The sequence below is a fragment of the Microtus pennsylvanicus genome, chromosome 6 (genome assembly GCF_037038515.1).
Source record: "Microtus pennsylvanicus isolate mMicPen1 chromosome 6, mMicPen1.hap1, whole genome shotgun sequence".
NCBI lineage: Eukaryota > Metazoa > Chordata > Mammalia > Rodentia > Cricetidae > Microtus > Microtus pennsylvanicus.
Genome location: NC_134584.1, coordinates 28187068 through 28207205, shown reverse-complemented (window position 1 = coordinate 28207205; position 20138 = coordinate 28187068). Strand labels below are relative to the sequence as shown.

General features: G+C 42.6%; 1 protein-coding gene across 1 annotated transcript in view; it reads right to left on the bottom strand.

Moving 5' to 3' along the window:
- Slc1a3 (solute carrier family 1 member 3) overlaps positions 1 to 18451 on the bottom strand; it is a 75937-nt gene extending 57486 nt beyond the window's left edge. Inside the window, exons 1-2 of the mRNA XM_075975923.1 lie at positions 17970 to 18451; positions 16215 to 16490 (exon numbers count right to left, since the gene is read on the bottom strand). Coding sequence (XP_075832038.1) covers positions 16215 to 16395 — 181 coding nt within the window. The 5' untranslated portion in view covers positions 16396 to 16490; positions 17970 to 18451. The remainder of the gene's footprint in view (positions 1 to 16214; positions 16491 to 17969) is intronic.
- Positions 18452 to 20138: the final 1687 nt, after the last annotated feature.

Genomic DNA, 20138 nt, shown 5'->3' with positions numbered 1-20138 from the left:
CCTTGGCCTCTCAAAGTCACAGCGCTGATTTAAGGAATCAAAGTTATCGCATCATATTTGACCTGCCTTTTGGGTTCTCTAACAAAGCAGAAAACTTATAAGTAAACAGGCTGTTTAGGTTAACTAATTCTGATGCTTACGCGGGAGGAAAGTGCTGTCAGATTTACCTAGGGAAACTTTCACGCTACACTCAGATGCTGAGTGAGTAAACAAAAGACATTTTTCTTCAGTTTTCTGCCCTAAGCCAGTGATAGGTTGGCTAGCAATCAGCTCCAAATTAACAGAAAATGTTCTGAATGGGAAAACTGTATTTTTTTTTTTGAGCAGTTAAGGTTTTCTGTTTTCTCATTTTCTCATTACTTTTACCCCAGCAATGAAAACAAACAAACAAACTAACTAAAAACCAACCCCACAAAAAAACCTTCTCTGAAATCCAGTGTGCTGCAGACTTCTGAGAGCCCTCATTGCTCTGCCTTTTCAAGCAGTGAAGGGCAGCAAGGTGAGGTCTTTGGATGAGCTCTATCTAATAAGCTGGCTTCCCTTTGGTCCAGCAGCGGAGTCCCTGAGAAGCTGATCTCCATCAGTGGACACTTTAGACACTGCCTGATGAGCCCAGAGTCAACACAAAGCCTATGGTGGCCACTAGAATGTCAAGGCAAAAAAAGAGACAGATTTGTGTTGCGCAAATGACCCCAAAAATCAGAATAATTCTGTTAGAGCCAAAACATACTTAGCCAAATTTGTACCTTGATGACATATGAACAGGGATGTCACACTGTGCATGCTCAGTCCAAAATCTTCCAGGATTCTTGGCTTAAGTAATTTAAAAAGAAGCCCAGAATCTAGGGAGCTCCCTAACTAAGATGTTCAAGGTGGTGAAAATTCTGTGTGGTTGGATCCTCGGAAGACTGGTGCATTTCTGTCTACAGGGGGGCTCTCACTTAGGAAATGCTCAAGGAGAGATGCCAGCAGGCATTTGATGTTTCCCTGCAGAGGGCACACAGCATTTCTTCAGAAGACTGACACCCTCTCACTTTCTAAACCAAGACAAGGTGGGCTTGTTTTCTAAGGCTCAGTATGCACAACACGTTAAAAGTGGTAAAAACTTGCTAATAGGTCAACTGTCCAAATCATGGAAAACTTGAAAATGGCAAAAATAAGAGTGAGAGGACGAGACACAGTTGAAGTGAGATTTGGGTCAAATCATTGTATGTAGCTTTTGGTGAATGTCGGTGTTTGGAATGGAAACATTTTGCTAAAGCTCTTTTTTACCCACAAACTCTTGCATCGAATGCATTGGCAGACTAAAGCCTTCTCGTGTCCCTCATTCCTCACAATGCAATATGCTCCAAGGCGAGGAGCTAGAGAGAACAGGTGGAGCTCAAAGGCACAAAGGAACTCTGCTTTGTTGTGTTCTGTTGCTTAGAAACAAGTCTCAAGCCCCAGGCAGTTGCACACGGAAGTCAGGGTCTCTCAAATCTGCAGAAGTCGATGAGGCTCCTCCCTGCGCTGCTTCTCGTGTATAGGAGCACTCACTGAGGATCCTTCACAGATGATGATGCTCTATTGATGGTGGTGATGCTGGGATGAGGCTGGCCCAGCCCTGGCTTTACCTTCCTCTATGACCCTGGTCATGCCCTTAGTCTCCTATGCTTTGATTACAATATGTGTGTGTGTATGTGTGAACACTCACAAACATGCATGCATACATACATATAAACATACATACATATCTATATCCATCCAATCATCTATCTATGTATCTATCTATCTATCATCTATCTATCTATCATCTATCTATCTATCTATCTATCTATCTATCTATCTATCTATCTATCTATCTATCTATCTATCATCTATCTAAATGAAGGCTTCAGCTATGAACACTCCTCTTTGCCTGGATTGCAGTAATAAGCAGCCTCCCAACTGGTTTTCCTTCTTCTACTTAGCCTACTTGATGTCCAAAGGGACTCCTTTAACATCTAAAGTAGGTTGTCACGGATACCTCTCTCCGATGGCATCAGATCCTGTTGATTGATGGCTCTGAGAACCAGGAAGCTTCCTCCTACTCCACCTTCCCTTGATTCTGCTCCTACCTTTGACCCCCATTGCTCTCCCATCCCTTTGGATTAATCCCACCGTATGCTCTTTGTGAAGAAGTTTAGAAAGAAGGAAAAGTATGGGACTGGGGGAAGGGTGAAGATTCCCTTATCCTGGAGTTTGGCTGAAGCTTCCAGGAATCAAGCTAAGAATCAGGAATTCCAGCATAATTTGTATTTTCTTACTTAAGGCCTTCCCCTTTCCTAGGTTATAAACTTACAGTCTTCTATTATGTCACTAGAAACTTAATTCACAAAGACATATCCTGAACCCCTTGTACAAATCTAGGGGCACCTGGCTTTCTCAGATTATATTCCCACCCAAGACACCGCTGCAGCCACCCTACGATCCCACCCATCCAACAGAGAAAAGGAAGAGGTTCTTAGTAACCCTTTGAGGTATAACTTGAAAGCCACAAAAGCAGAATGTGTAGCTAATGCTAAAACATGCAACGAACCAGCCTGCCTCCATTTTAGGCTTAAAAGTCATCTTCTAGTAAAGACAAACTAGGCTCATTCCACTTTATGATTAAACCTCTGTTTCTCAAGGATTGGGCTATGTCCCACCTGCAACCTTAACTACAAATGGTTCTGTACTGCCTGTTCCAGGAATGGCAATCCTGTCTTTGTTTCAAAAAGTTGTTTATAATCATCCTGCAACCCTGTCTTTGTTTTAAAAGGTTATGCAACCACCTATGACTGCCTTGTTTTGCCCACCTTGCAACCTTTGTCTTTGTTTCATTGGCATGCCTATGTTCTGCTCCTGTAACCCGGCCATTTTGCACACCAAATCCCCCATCTGGAAACTTCCTACCTCTGAGCTATAAAAACAGCCTTGTCTTTCTCATATCCAGTGATGACCTCTCGAACTCCATCTTAGGGGGAAGCAGCCCGAGTACACAAATGAAAATGCTTGCTTCAATTAATTAATTACTTGCTTTAATTAATCTATGATGATTTGGGTCAGTCGTCTTTTTCATCCCATCTTTGGGATTAACATGTGCAATGGTGACTTTCCCTTAAGAAGCTCATTTTCACATGTGTTTACAAATCTATGTTAAAATATCTTTAATAAGTGGCAACTCTTCTTTGAGAAACTTGCCCCATGATATAGTGTGCTGTGTTCTTTCCCTGGCAACTTTCTTTCAATTTTAAATGAACTCCAACTCTGCTTCAGGCTGACTTGTAGGCAGACTTTTCTTTCCCACAAACCAGTTTCCAAATAACCAACATGGAGACTCAATATTAATTATAAATACCCGGCCAATTGCTCAGGCTTGTTACTAGCTAACTCTTACATTTTAAATTGTATTTTCTTATTTAAGGCTCTCCCCTTTCCTAGGTTATAAACCTACAGTCTTCTAGCTATCTCATTAGAAACTTCCTCTCTGTGTCTTGCTGGCATCTCCCAAACTCTGCCCTTTTTCTTCTCTGTGTCCCTAGTCTGATATTCCCACCCAACCTTATCCTGCCCAGCTATTGGCCAGTCAGCTCTTTTATTAAACCAATCAGAAGGTGCCTTGGCAAAGACACATCTTCACAGTGTACAAAAAGATCATTGAAGGCTGAATCTTGGGTTTAACCTGAGTTGATGTGCTCCAAAATTAGGTGAACTCTATAGGCTCCAACTGGTGACAGTGAGGAAATTGTGCCTTCTGCTGTTGACAGTCTCTGTGACCTTCTATCTCCTAATACACTGTTCCCAGATAGTTAAGGGCTGTATTTCCTTTAAGGATAATCTCCCCATGAAATCTACAGGGTTTGTCATTTTGCCTTGATGAGGAGATTGGAAGTGGAAGAATATTCCATTTGTGTTATAGTAAGCAAAGTTGCAAAATATGTTTCCAAACTGTTTCTTTGGAAATCTTCAAATCACGCAAACTCACAAGAGTTTTTTTTTTCAACTGTGCAAAATGGGAGAGGGGTGGCTAGATTATTAGGACAGGTAGTACCTAAGATCCTTTTGTTCTTTAAGATTCTCAGCTAAACGTTCTGAGTTTAAAAGAACCATGCAAACCCAAACATAAATGTTAGATATTTTGCTTGAACCCAACTTATTTTTTCTAGTGAATTCTAAGCTCTTTTATAGTGCATGCAAGCAAAAATAGGTTTCATCAATTTTACTACCATACTGTATTTTATTTTTTAATCTGACATGTACAGGTATTTTGCCTGCCTGTGTGTATATGTTCCACTTGACTGTCGGGTGCTCATGGAGGGCAGAAGAGAACTTCAGGTCTCCTGGAACTGGGGGTACAGATAGTTATGAACTGCCTTGTGAGTGCTGGGAACTGAACCTGTTATGCCCAGATCTGTGAAGTCTCCTAGAAACCAACAAGGAGACCAAGACCCAAATGTAAAAGTTTTATGCAAGTTGGCAAACTCGGTCTCTCCGCATGTCCAACGTATTGGAATAGTCAGAGAGCCCTAAGCTCAGTTAGAGTTGGTTTTTATAGTAGTAAAGGTTAAGGTTCAGGACCCCTGATTGGCTGACATTTGTGTAGGGGTGTCCTGGTGAGTGTGTGCTGGCAAGTGATCCTATCTATAGCAGTTGGAACGTTAGGCATTTCCTTTGGATGGTCTGTTCTTGGGTGGTGTTCAGGTAATCTCAGTTTGTAGTCCTTCCTGCAACCAGGTATTGCTTCAGGGTAAACTACTAAGGCTCAGGCCTCCATTAAACTTATCGATGGCTGAGTCCTACTCTGGCAGGTGATAATGGTTGGAAGTAAAGAACTTCCTTTGGGTGGTCTGTTTCTATTTAGCTTATCATGGCTGGCGCCTACATCGCCTGGCTCCTACATTTCCTCCTTCACAAGCACAGATAATTTCTCCCTCCCTCTATAGTATAGTTCTAATAAGCTGATAGAGCAATGACTACTTCCTGTTTGGGTCACAAGCTCAGGATTTTATATTTATTTTAGTTGCCATTTAAATATGAACTAAAAGTTTTTTCTCATCAGGCCAAAGGCATCTCTGCCCAAACCATACATGGTTCTCTGAACATGCTTCTAAGCAAAATCTGTAGTTTTTGCTAGGACTCAAAGGTATGAGTCTATTTCTTCTGTTTACAGATACCTGTTATCTGCTGTTTTTCTACAATGTGGATTTCAAGAAAGTATTATTTTTCCTTAAGTACATAAATTTTAACTTCTGTTCCTAGTTTAAACTTATCTCAATAGGCTTCCACTTGGCTGGCAGATACAACTAAGCATTAGTTGCTGACTATAACCTGCTCTAAATGGCAGTGAGCCCTGAACTTCCTGAAAGCTGATGTGGACCAGTCCAGCAGACATGAACGCTCCCTGTCCCTTCAATGGAGTCCAGTGAGTGTCCCATTGCCTAAATTCCCTCCTTACCTTTGGCTAGCCTTTAACAATGCACCAATGTCTGCTTGAAGTAGCTGTGGGAAGGAACATGTTGTCCCATGCTCCTGCCCAATATAGGTTGAAAGGCTGAGACAAGGGGGAACTCCCTGGCATGGGCGACAAGATAACTACCTATAATGCTCGTTGATATACCAGGAAAGTAGGCCAGAGTTGTCAATAAATAGATTTGTTAACTTAAGTTGTTCTTAGGTCCCAATAATACCTCCTTAAAACCATGGGCAAGCAGGACCCAAGATTGGGTCCTGTCGGTGCTTGGGAAGGAGAAAATGTAGGAGCCAACCATGATAAGCTAAATAGAAACAGACCACCCAAAGGAAGTTCTTTACTTCCAACCATTATCACCTGCCAGAGTAGGACTCAGCCATCGATAAGTTTAATGGAGGCCTGAGCCTTAGTAGTTTACCCTGAAGCAATACCTGGTTGCAGGAAGGACTACAAACTGAGATTACCTGAACACCACCCAAGAACAGACCATCCAAAGGAAATGCCTAACGTTCCAACTGCTATAGATAGGATCACCTGCCAGCACACACTCACCAGGACACCCCTACACAAATGTCAGCCAATCAGGGGTCCTGAATCTTAGAAATCTTAGATCCTCAGGCGACTGGCCCAAGGATTCTGGGAGTTTATTCATGTGCCCCCTCTAAGAGCCAGGCTCTTGTTCATTTAGCATCTCAAGCCCTTGTTGGTAAACAAGTCACCGTCTGAACTTCTGCTAAACTGAAGGAGAGATCTGAGGCAGAGAGATTAAAAACTGAAGTCTTGGTTTAAGCATTTTGGTTTGATGTGAGGGTTGTAGGTGGTTTGGGATAAGTTGAAGCACTTTAGGCATTTCATTCAAGGTAAACCCAAGGTTTGAAAGGAAAGAGAATACCTAAATTTGCTTAATTGTAGCACCCAAATTGTCTTTATACAGGTTTCTTTAGTTTCCTTCATTTGTCTGGCCAGCAGGCCCATATCCTAAAGCTCATCCTTTCTTAAATCTTTCAGTGATAGCAGCAAGGAAATTAAAACAAAATAAAAACAAACCTGCAGTTCAGAGAAGCAGATTGCTATAAACTTTATGGGACAGAAATTATACAGACTGGTGTAGGAGGTTCTTCTGTTCATGTGTTGTTTTCATTGGTTAAATGAATAAAGAAACTGCTTTGGGACTGATAGGGCAGAACTTAGGTAGGCAGAGAAGACAGAACTGAATGTTGGGAAGAATGGCAGAGTGAGAGACGCCAGGGATCTTCTGCCTGGGAGGAACGCTGGTTAGAATCTTGCCAGTAAGCCACAGTCACGTTGTGATACACAGATTAATAAAAATGGGTTATAATTAAGATGTAAGAATTAGCCAATAAGAAATTAGAACTAATGGGCCAAACAGTATTTTAATGAATATGGTTTCTGTGTGGTTATTTCAGGTATAAACTAGCCAGGTGGCTGGGACAGAAAAGGGGCCCGCTCCCTCCTCATGCAACAGACTTATCAGAACTCCTTCTGACTCAGCAAGTTTATTTCTAAGGATACAGTCCACAGATCTATTTCACCATCATGAAATAATAATATGATATTTATCCAATACAATATTATCCACCTCATTGCTTTTACAATGATATATAAAGGTTAAAACGATCCAAGTGTCCCATCAACTAGAGATGCTTAAAGAAATTATGGTACATTAGCTGTAGCTCAGAGAGAATAAGGAACTTCTATGTGTCAGTTAGAAATAACATCCAAGATACAGGGGAAAATGGAAAGGCAGAAAGCAACATTTTATAGCATGCTATTGTTTGTGTATAAGAGGAAAAAAAACCTTAGAATTATAAAAAAGATTAGGTATATTTTTATTTTTATATTCACTAAATTACTCTAAATACAGATGAGAAATGGCTAAACTATAAAGACTCTCATCTTTAAAAACACTTAGTGAAGCCAGGCAGTGGTGGCGCACGCCTTTAATCCCAGCATCTGGGAGGCAGAGGCAGGCGGATCTCTGTGAGTCCAAGGCCAGCCTGGTCTACAAGAGCTAGCTTCAGTACAGCTAGGACTGTTGCACAGAGAAACCTTGTCTCAAAACAGAAAAACAAAACAAACAACGCAAAAACCAAAAATCAAAACACTTACTGAATTTGTTTCTACATGACCTCTTTATTTCTCCTAAGAAGCTGCTCTTTCATCCTGAGTTGGTTTCTCCTGAGTTCTGCTGTAACTTGCCAGTGAAGACTTTCCTTACTTTGAACAGCAGAGAGAAGCCTCTAGTTGGTGCTTGGTTAATGGACCACTCTGACCAACAAGTTCTGGTTTTCTAGAGATCAGGAACTGAATCTAGAACAACTCCGATCTTAGTTGCTGTTGGCTCCTGTGCTACTTCAACCACTTAGCCTTGCTGACAGAGGCACCGCACGCACCCACCTAGATGACGATACCTCAGGCAGCCGTGGTGGGCGCTCCACCACCACCCGCGGCCTTGTGAAAAGCACTACAGGGGGGAACTGACAAGACGGTAGGAGTTTTACTGAATAAGGTAGTCATAGTTTTCTGGAAGTATTGTCTCATTTCCTTCAACTTAAAATGAAAATCTAAGAAAGCAAAGATGAATCAACAATAGAAAAACAAACAAACAAACCAAAACAAAAATGGCAACTTTGACCACAGGCCTCTCTTCAAAGACTTATGTTCTATCTTGATGCCTTAGTTTCCCATTCATTAACAAGAACAAAGGCATCGTTGGTAGCAGGCTGTCTCCAAACAGACAGTCTTGATGCTTTTCCGTTCACATTCATCAGTAAGCTGGAAACACAAGCAAGCTTGTCAAACCCAGGATCCCTGAAGTTTGTTCTTCTTGCTGTAATGGCGGGTTTAAGGGATGCAAAACGTGAACAAAATGAACCATCGTTTCAGAGTGAGAAGGGTGAGAGCTACTCATCTCTACTCTCATTAGGGGTAATTGCGCCTCCTCTTGCAAGGTTCTCTCGTTAACAAAGCCCTGTCCTTAGTTGGACCCTCCCTGTCCTGGAGGCCTTAGAAGGAGAACCCAAGAAGTCTCTTGGGGAGAGAAAGAAAGGAATGGCTTCTCTGGAGACAAGAACTCAGTCTTGAAATTCAAAACTTGATTGTGCTTCTCACTCAGTCTACTGCTTCTAATTTTCCTTTTGGGTCTTTGATAAACAATGGAAAGAAGGAGTGCCTTCCCCTCTCTGCCCAGTCTATCTCTGGTTTTTCTTTCTCATCTAAGCCTCCCTATTTGGTGCTTTTATCCACTTTTTATTTATTGTTTTTATTTCAGAACTTCTTGAGTATCTCTCTTTTATTCCTTAGTACGTGAATAGTTCTTTAGGATATTTAACTTTTTCAGAACTGCTAGAACTAAATTCAATTTTTACCATATGTGACTTTCTGGTCTGAAATGGTTTACATATAGGACAGGAAAGTGGTTTTGCTGCATAAATCTACTGAGTGACTCCATATACTTCCTTGACCTGAGCAATTCAGTTTGAAGAGCATGCCATTTGATTGGTCATAGACATATGACTACTCTTGGCCTAGAAAACAAGTTCTGGGCAATTTTGATAGCCCTAAACCTGGACATAAAACTCATAATTCTTATACTTAATGAGTATAATGGCTAAACTTGGTGCCCTGAAATGCTTCGTGTATTTCCTCATGTCCTGGCAATAATACAGCATCACAGTTGCCAGACCAAATACCTGATGGATGATAGCATCTCCGAGCTCTATAAATACAGCGTGCTCTCACACCTGGAATGCACACTTGGAAAAGATGGTGTTTAAACTCTGGTTGCCTCCCCTACACAACGTGACCTCTTTACAATCTTGTTTACATGAGTCCAAAAACAAAGACTCCCTGTGTCCCATCGCTGATCCCTGATGGATGAGCACCAGTGGCTTTTGCAATATGCTTCCCCTCCATCCTTAAACCCTGGATAGGAAGCATCTATCATGGGACATGTGGCCAGATACATGATGGCTGTCCAGGAGTCAAGAGGAGATAAGGCTCGTTTCATTGGAAAAACTAGCTCAAGGGAATAGATCATCAGGTTTTGGAAAAGGGTTCTGCTATGGTCAATGCTGGCATGAAAATACGTACTTTTCCATACATCCTAATAATTTAGAGAAAGGTAAAGCATGCTTCAAATATTGTAACATAAGAGTTGGAAGCAGGCGTTGGTTCAGACTTAAGTGTTGAGAAAAGAGGCCAAGAGATTTGGTAGTCAATCATCAGGCAAGTGTGTGGAGAGCACTGATTGTAACCAGGACCTCAAGGTTCTCAGGACTTCTCAGCTGTCTCCTAGAGATCTGCCGAAAGGAACCAGATGGTGGGCGGGCTGGCTGTGGCTTACACTACTACAGAGAATCACACTTTACAAACTGTAACCAGCTGGAAACGGAGGGCATTATTATTGTAGGTAATTGTCTTGAACAATCGGATCATCCCCCACTCAGAAGGAAAATTAGAATTTGCTTGCTCTGTTTTCTCTACATCTGAATTAACAACAAGAAAAACATAGCAAAGTAAAACCCCGAGATAATCTAAGAACATCAAGTCTTCGTCCTCTACTTCAAAATAACCTGACCAACTCTCTTGGGAAGCAGCAACATTTCTCTTGCCAGCTCTGCTCCTCCTGCCAGCCCCAACTCCGATGAGCAGTAAGAGACAAAAATACTGGAGAAAAGAAAGAGCGGGGAGTGTGTGAGCTCGTCCTCCCATAGGCCTCAGATGGCATGAATAAAACTGTTGTGTATGACACATTTATTAAAAACACCACTCAATTAAAAACCCAACTGCTCTCCTGAGAGTCACCTCCAGCCAGCTACTCCCGCCATTGGGTAATCTGTGCTCTGAGAATGGCTACATGGGGATTCTCCTTGGTTCTCCTCAAGACGCCATGGTGGAAAAGGTCAGATCATAACTGTATCACTCACTGGCTTTCAGTTCTGCCTCTCAAAGCCCTTTACAGATATCAAGTCTCTTTCTGCTCTCTGGTCTCTCTTCTCCAGCCAGGAAATCTGAACCACATCCCTTCAGCCTAAACCAGGTTAAGTGTCTCCTCTCATCCCCATGTTCGTTCTCCTAAATCCTTGGGTCTGACTTTGCTAACCCACGAGAAGCACCAAATCGGTGGATAAGATGGGTCCTTGCCACGGCAGCAAGCAAGCAGAACACAAGCTTTTTGTTCCCTATGGATTCACTTAGGTCAAGCACATGGCAAAATTATCTACGGTTTCACGGCTTACACGAGGCTGAACTCAGAGAACCAGGCAGAGTTTGGATATGTGAAGAAATGGAGGCTCAGATCCAGAAACTGGGCTACAGACCTAGATTGTGTGACACCAGAAGCCAGAGCTCTGATCGCCAATATTCTGCAAAGGACCATCAGTGCAAAGCTGGTGTCCTAGAATGCTTTGGGAGAATGTGGGAAACAGCGACAGGTTCTGGGTGCAGTTGGCATGTGTGCCAGATAGTTGCCTTGTTAACTCCGATAATCTTTCTGTAGTTCTGCTTCTGAGTGTGTGTGTGTGTGTGTAGACTCAGTCCTTCCTCCCAATCTCTGTGTTACTTCTCTAGAGCAAGGACTGTAATTCCATGGCTTCCTTCCCCCCAGTTCTCAGCCCCAACAGCCCCTGATAAACAGCAGCACAGGTGCCTCTGCTAATTCCAAGGGAGGGCTTCCCAGGGCTATCATTCCTCCCAGCTTTCTCCAGAAGTGTTGAAGAAACCATGGAGCCTAAAACCTGCTTACTATTCTTTGGATTCTTGTTGTTCGACCTGTGTGGAGATGCCTACTGTCAGGGGCTTCAAGAAGCAGAGTGACATCAGCGTGGGTATCAAACTGTGCCCATTCCATGACTCCAAGCAGGTCACCAGTGTGGTCTCACTAGCAGTCTCCCCAGCCCTCTAGCTGGTAGTAAACCATCTTGTATTCATGTGGCTTCATCTATTTGGCTCACCCAGCCAACTTGAACAGTGCAGGTGTCTGAGGAGCAGAGTACATAGCAGCCTTTCTGGAAGGTGACTTATTTCCAGGCACGAAGGACTGTGCTTAGACGGGATGATGCCTTGATGCACTCACTACTCATTACTAGTCTGTCCCCCAAAGCCATCTCTATCCTCCACAATGTGATAGGAATGTCCTCCAAAAGTGAACCCTTCCATGGCCGAGTCCCCATAGGTGCGTTCTGCCTTCAACTCAATGAAAGCCCAGTTGTTATTGCAACACACTGATTCTTGGCCCTTTCTCCTGTTTTCTAACCCTCGTATTCTATCACTTGGTCATAGAAGAATAAGGCCACCACCATCCTCTTTCATTTGGTCATCAAGTCTCGTGAACGACCTTTCTTGAGATCTCAGCTTCTCCTTCTCATTTCTCACTTAGTGCAGGTCTTTAGCTAACTGACAACAAAACAAGGATGAACCATCCCTGAGAGCTGGGGCCGGCACACAGACACACAAAACAGTGTGAGTACCAGGATGAAGCTGGAGCCAGAGTGGGGGAGAGAGAGAGAGACTGTGTGTGTACGCACATGCGTGTGATGGGCTCTCCAATTATTGGATTCAAGTGATCCTTTGGCCCCAGCATCTTCAATGCCGTGACCACAGGTGCATGCCACTATGTCTGCCTAGAATCCTCAGTATGCATCCACACTGTCTGCTTTAGTTTCTTCATCTATAAAACAAGAGGGTAAACGTGCTTCTCTCCCTGGTGTGATGTTTAAGCAAAATTAATCCAGAGGAAAGTGTGGCAACCAGCATGTGAGGTGGCTGGCATTGTGAGCTGAATCTGACTGTGATGAAAGCTGGGGACACCAAGCCTCGGAGAGATTAAATACTTTGTTTAGGGTCGCACAGGTATAGACTAATACAACTACTGTAGGAATCCAGATACATTTCTTATCAAAAGCTCAAACTCTGTTACTATTAATATGGTACCTTTAGGGTTCCCAAGGGCGGTGTGATGAGAAAAACGGAACCTACAGAGTACCAGCAGACAAAGAGGCCATCTAACAAAATGTGCATGCTATCTTGTTTTAAAGGTTCAGAGTATAAACCTCTATTGCAACCTCTGGCTCTTGTGTATTTGTTTTTCATCTTGCTTTTCATCTATCTCTCTCCGTAAATAACCCAAGATCTGGGAAACCCACTGCAAGGCACAGGACCAAATATACAACCTTCAGTGACTGTTGAATTGGTGAATAACATTGAATTTTTATATAAGTAATTTAATTTATTACTTTAATAGAGAGAAGGCAATAGTCAGTAGTATATATATATTTCTATAGCATACATATATATGTGTGTGTGCGTGAGAGAGAGATACAAAATTCAAACTATACACTTAATCAGAGAAAAATAATATACTTTTCATCTAACTCTCCAGACACCCATTCCAAGAGGCACCTGTCCCAAGAGGCATCCACAATGGTCACTGTTTTGAGATGTTATTGGATTACACTGAATTTTTGTCTACTTAAGTTTATTGCCAAAAGAAGTTAGAGAATGGGAGGAAATGATTTATAAAGATGTAGTCAATATATTTTCTTTTCTTTCAAACTCAGGTAAAGGCTGCGCTGATGCCAACTTACTGCGTGTGTGTGTGTGTGTGTGTGTGTGTGTGTGTGAACGTGTCCACAGCAAGACCAGCAGGGAGTGGATCTCATGGTTATTTTATTGTGAAAGCACATTCCCTTGACATGGTCACATTCGGTGTCTTCCATAAGAAAGAACTTTCCCTTTCTTCTAGCAAGATGCGAGGATACTGTCACATGATTAACCACAGTGGGCAATGACCAAGTGCTTTCTAGAAGAAGGGAAACAGCCACCCTTCTTAGTGTGTTCTTTTTGTCAAACAAACGTCTGCAGTGGCCCGGGAAAATACATGTGGTCCAAGGCTTTCCACACAAACCCTTCCAAAGGGACTCAGCGCTCGCTGCTGTCTTCTGCCAATTCCCCCTGGTTTTATGAGGCTTTGTCATGGCACAACAGGTTCACCCCTTGCCCCTGCCTGGAGATGGCACCCAATTGCACATGCTCAGACTTGCAGAGGACACGATGGTAAAGTAGCTACAATTCCCTGCTTGATCCCCAAGTCATGAATTCACACAACTCTATCCATTGTCCACAATATTTCTGTCTAGTTTTCAATTTCAGATTAAATGCATATTCAACTCATTAGAAAAAAAAGATGAAACAAAATGGATAAACTTTTTAAACATCTTTTCCTGAAAGCTGACAATGCCTAAGAATTTGGAAACTAAATCCTATGGTTCTCAGTCAGATGTTGGGAAAATGACTTCTTCCTTTTCACTCGCTAGCATCTGTCTTGACTCCTTCCCCCCCAAGAACTGATGTCCAGACATATTCCTTCCCCATTATCTTGCTTAAGGCTAATATAGACACTGGCTCCCATGACAAGTGGAGGCCTTGTTTCAACTGGGCCCTCCGAGGACGACCAACCAAAAAAATAACCAACGGCTTCTTCCTTTTCTCCTAAATCTGTTTGCTTATAAGTTGTCTGTTTGCTATTCAGGACCTTTGGTGTGAACTTGGTGGTCCCTCTGACTATCAATGAGCTCTTTTTGTGTTTCTTTGTTAGTGCTCCTTACTGCTTCTAACCCCTCAGTTTCCACTAGTAAAGCCAACCACGAGGGCATCCAGCCAACTCATCTACCCCAGCTCCGCCAAGTCCGACTGCAGTTCTCACAAATCTGAGGAAAGGCCCCACCGGGCTAGGAAGCGAGAGCCCTAGAGAGAATAGACCCTTAATTCCTGGCATTTTCTTGTTAGGAGGGAGGCTATTTCTCTGTGTTTAGCAACTTCCTTCTCTATTATTCCGACTTCCAGGCTCACGTTCTGCTCCTTTCCATTCCTCTGTTCTTTAATGGAAATGTTTTCGTCACACTGACTGAACTCTGGTTGTTGAGAACGCCATTTTGAATAGCTCATTTTGTCTTTTTTCCAAACACACCGAGCTCCATACATATTACAGCATGCGACACAAGTGGTTATCTATTAATTAGGTGTGAGGGGTGAGACTTAAATTGTAGAATGATCATTTTTCCCTTGAGTTTAATGGAACCAATCAAACGGTAGAGGGCTAATGCTGCATTAGCTTTAGCAACAGTACTGCTCACGGGCATCCACATCACGTGACATTTCCCATACCAGTCTGTAGTCAGCAGAGCAAAGGTAAGATGGGTCTTTACTTCTGAGGCCGGTGTCGGGCACTAGGCTGATTCATTTCTCTTCTCTAACATAGTGACTTTGGACAACTGCCTGGTCCCTGACAAGTTTGCATCCTTAAACCGGGGATGTCTGTAGTATCATACCCGCCATCACAAGTGAGAGCCGAGAGCACACGCAACCTTCCCAGAAGGTATCTGTACTAGTTCGTGTAAACACTCCGGGTATTAGGCTGTCTCTTGGCTGGACAACAGCTGTGATTCAGAGCATAAAATGAGGGAGACAAGAACATTGCAGTTTTCCTTGACTCGCAGGACCAGGGCACAGTGTGTGTTAAAACTCTTCTTCCTGGACCGGAATCACAGCTGGGAACCTACTGAGGACAGCCATTATTTCTCTGGCTCAACCAGTTCATGCCACCTGGAGTATTTCTATAATGAACCGGAAACTCACTAATTAGCAATCACTGAAAAGAGCCAAAGGTGCTAAATGGACTAAATCTAAAGTTTATGACCAACTTTTCTCTTGGGCAGTATTTCTCTTTGTCACTCATAAAGTCAACTCTCTTGACAAGGTTATATACATATGTTATACAAGTTTCTTAATTTTTATGAAGTCATTCCTTCTTTAAAATGTATGGATTTCTTGGCTAATTACAAAACAACAATTAAAATTTTACATGAGTGCCTTTTGGTGGGAAATTGGTAGAAATTTATTTGAGGACTTAGTATATTGGTTTATGTTTCCAGCCTAAGGATGCCTAAACTGGTTTTGTCAAAAATTTCGGATAGTTATTATTTTCGTCTGTATTTCAAGGTAAGAACTGTGTTGTCTGTAAGTAATAAACTAAAATTTCAAATAGCTTTAAACCAAATAAACTGAAGTTTTATTAATACAGATTGCCGTCAACCAATGCTAAATTAGTAAGGGACTGAAATATTTAAAAAGTGATGTAGCCAGCTATGGCAGGCTCTATGAGGCAATGAATGAATGAGACCTGTGTTAACACTTTCCCAATTTACCTTCCCAAGTCACTGAGCAAGAGCATGCAAACACAGGGCAGACCTGACTTTCAATTTTAAGCACTGATACTCAGCTTCAGGTCGGCACTAGCTAGGATATAATTACTACCAGAGGTTCCCGATTCATCTTGGGTACACTAATTGTATAAATCAGTTTTAAGAGAAAGTGACATTGTATAAGAATTATACTTCTTTGGCCACGTCTAACGTGCTTAGATTTGTTTTTGTTAGTATTTAGCTACTTGTGCCTGCCTGATGATTCAATAACACAATCAATGGATGAACTTAACGCTTATCAACAATTTTTTCTGATTAGCATATATGACTCTCAACCAACTGCTGTGTTTTCTTGTGGGGGGAAGGGAGGGCAGGAAACCCTCTTCAAATGCAGAGGAGATCCTGAAGTATCGATTTGAATACCTACAGTCAGTCTATCTGATAACACTCCCAGGCATTCAGAGGTCCCGCAGAAACAGGATACAGGCTTTTGTAATTTTGGTTTTGGTCGAATGACTCACCCACAATGACAGCGGTGACAGTGAGCAGCACAAAAGCGTTCCTGAACAGGTAACTTTTCACATCCTCCTTCGTGATGTTCTGCACTTTCTTCTTGGCCAAAAGTGTGCGCTTGCGGACTCCTTGCTGGAATCTCTCCATCCTGCCCCCAATCCTGGGCTCTTCTCCGTTGCTTTTGGTCATGTTTTATCTTTCGAGGAATACCGTGACCTTGTACTGCAGTGTCTTGAAATTGTCCCCAGAAAGTGAGATCTCCTCTTCGGTGTCAGAGAACACAACTAGAACAGAACAGAAGGAGACAAGAGTTACAGCCTCTGGGCTGAGAAATCAATGTTGGCTCATGCTGAGATGGGCACTGGGTAAATTGAACTAGAAATTGAAGGCTGGAGAGCTACACTATCAGGCTAGATTGTGTTTATTTTAATGGACTATGTATACAAGGTGGACATACAGTTAGAGTAGATGAGCAAAGAATTGTGTTCCAATTTCCAGTTTGCTCTTTCCCCTCAATGAGTAAGGGGTTCTTCAGAGTTGGATGTGACCAAGCACCCACATTTCCACTGTGTTCCTCAGAGCCTAGCCAAGCACATTGCACAATCCACGCACTCAATAAATGCCCAGTTGAACTGAACACAGAAAATTCTACTCAATAATTCCCGTCTTGTATGTGGGTGAAGACATAACTGCCAGTAAGAAGAACCGAGATGTTTGAGATACTGACATGTGGTCATCGACATACGTAGTGACTCTTTGGTTTTATTTATTAATTTCACTAAGAAAGAAACATGAACAGATTAACTTGTAAATATGGTCATAAAAGGAACACAAGTGCCCGTGGGACAGTAGAAATGCTTTTGAGGTTTTTCAGGATAATTTTTTTCACGAAATAAGCACACTGCCCTAAGCACATCTCTATATTATCAGAAATCATAATTCATTTTCATATTATTAGAAGTAAGAGCATAATGCCACATCTGTGTTTATGGCAAACCCGCAAGTCACACGAGCCTTCCAAGGAGACCATCACTGCTGTCTCCATATTTTGAAATTTAGGATTTCTGCAACAGATGAGAGAATCCAGTTTTCATTCCAAACATTACAGCCTGTGGTTTCTGGTTTCTTTAAAGTGCTCTTAGGTTATTCAAATACAAACGGCTAAACCATTTTCCTTGCTGGAAATCATGGGCTTCCTCCCGATGCTGTGCAAGACTCTTAATCCCTAGTCTTTAGCGATGATCAGTTTTGCCTGTGGACGTGTGTATCTGGCAAAGCCAGAGCCAGCGTGTGCGCCCGTGGGGGAGGCAGCTGCAACCCAGACGCTAGCAGGCTTTCGGTAAATCCAAGAGTGCAAAAAAAGACTTAACAGTTTGACTTTTAAATAAAACTGCATGTTGAGGTCATTGATAGTAAGACCTGCAATGTGTTTAAGACTTTACACTAGATTAAAAGCTTAGAGAGTGGGGAAGAAATGGAGAGAGGAGAGTCCAGATTTTTTTTTTTAAACTCTGAGTTCTGATGTACACCAGCTCGATCTTGATTTTATTTCTAGATCTCGGACCTCCTTTACCCCGAGTCCACCTTGAACGACTGAATTTCCAATCAAGAGCGGACTGGGCTCGGCTAATTAGCACACGCTGGAGGCACTCGGTCCTAGCAGGACCTTACCTACCAACATGGCTAGCTTTACTCCGCCGCTCGGCGAACAGAAAAATGGGACACGAAATTGAGCCCCGCAGAACACAGGAGGCTGCGCTTACCTTTTCTGATTCTGCGACGGGTGGAAGACACCCCAGGCAACGTCAAGGTGAGTTTCCCGGCAGGTAGCTCCAAGTAATAGCTGAGCGGGCGAGCGGCGGGGCAGGCTAGCCCTGACAACTTGCATGTGCTCGGAAACCGCCACTTACTATCAGGCAACTTAAGAAAAGGGGCGGAGCAGGGGCTGGGGAAAGGGGGAGTGGGGAAATGAAAACAGCAGGGGGAGGAGGGGGAGCCCGAGCTCTCCAGAATATTGATTAATCTTGGCACACCAGAAGCGTGCTCGTTCGCTCCCTCGCTTTGTTTTGCTCCTTAGAACTCTTTCACTCTCTGTCAGCTCACTTTTTATTAGAAATGTAAAATCAGAACCTGGAAGAATCGAAAACTAAAGCGCACACACACTTGGACAGTGGAAGTCCCGATTAGAACGTTAGGAAGGCTTCTCCAGGGCCGTATTGAATTACCTCAGTTTATTCCAGGTTTCCTCCCCTTCGGGAGACGTCAAAGGGTGTTCTTTTGCCTGCTCATACAACTGTTGTGTGCTCCCCCCCCACCCCCTTTAGCATTGGGGACATAATTGACATTTCTTGGAAGGATCCTGAGTACAATTAAGTACAGAGAGGAGAATGTTTAGGGCTGCCCTCTCAACGTGTATAAAACTTACTCAAAACACAAGGTGAGACATGCCCCTGCTTTAGTAGTTTAAAGCTCCTATATGACAAATCTAATTGAGCTCTGGCTGCCTGCTCTGCAGACAGAAAGGTAAGAAACACCGAAGTTCCAGGATCACTGCCTAACTATAAAGTAAACGGTGTTTTAAGAGCAAGAATGCAAATGCATTCACGATTTCCAAAGGTAAAGTTGCTGTTCAGCTGCTTCCTTCTTGGATACTCAATGTCCACTTCCCTGTTTTTTAGAAGTTAGCAATCTTTCCTGGTTTTGAGACTACTGCTGCTTTCCTGGCTCTCTCTCTCTCTCTCTCTCTCTCTCTCTCTCTCTCTCTCTCTCTTCCTCCTCCTCCTCCTCCTTCTTTTGCTTTTTTGTTTTTGTTTTTGTTTTTGTTTTTTGAGTTTCTCTGTGTAGCCCTGGCTGTCCTGGAACTTGTTCAGTAGACCAGGCTGGCCTCAAATTTAAGAGCTCCACCTGCCTCTGCCTCCTAGGTACTGGAATTAAAAGCCTGAGTCACAACACCTCGCTTGGCCACTTTTCTCAAAAGGAAAAACTGGACTGCACAAATAAACAACCTATTAATTGAAAATGAATTGTTGAGAGTGACTTACCCCTCCCCCCCTAAACTTAAAAACTGGTTTTGGTGGAAGAAAAAGGCTCATTAGAAACCTAAATACATACCCAAAATCACGGCCGCTTTCTATCGACTTCTTTGCTAAATTCCTCAAGCAAAGTCTGCTCAGTTTTTGTGTATGTCATCTAACACCAAAATATGTATTTTTGTTTCTCATTAGCAAATACAGGGAGCTAGGGAAAAAAATGTTCTTTGCTAGCCTTTAATCGTTCATGTGTATGCTTTGGAACGGCTACCGGTTGGAAGCCATAGCTAACTGTATGAGTGCCCAATACGACAAATTAGCAGCGGTTTTTAAGGACTTCCTAATTTGACACCACTTCAATAATTTAATGAAAAGACAGCCTCTTGTCAGTCTTAGCCCTTGATGATCTTTCCTCTCCTCCTATCCCTCAGATGCCTTAATATCCGCACCTGTTGCTTAACACTTAACCTGTGTCCTTCGCTTTCAGATCAAGTCAAGTCTGGGCTTCTCAACCAAATGATAAGTTCTTTGAGGGCAAGAACCTGCCTTGTGCCTGATGATCAGGGAACATTGAGCAAGTCTTATGAATGGCTGATATCATCTAAGAGACTATATCACTGAATTGCCACTTTCTATGGTAAACCAAAGTTGGTTGTTTTTCTGTTGGTAGCTTGGATGCATAATATAGGCCGGAAGAACAGAGACCATCATTTTCTCCCTGGTCGTGCGTTTCGAACTTCTATGCTCACTTAAAAAACAACAACAACAACAACAACAAAAAACTGTACATGATTTGCATTTTAAGGGAACTTTAAAGAGAAATGGGACAATTTTAGGTGGAGTTTCAAATCCCTAACAACATTTCTGTTCACACTGCCTACCTCCCAAGGCCAGCAAGAAAAG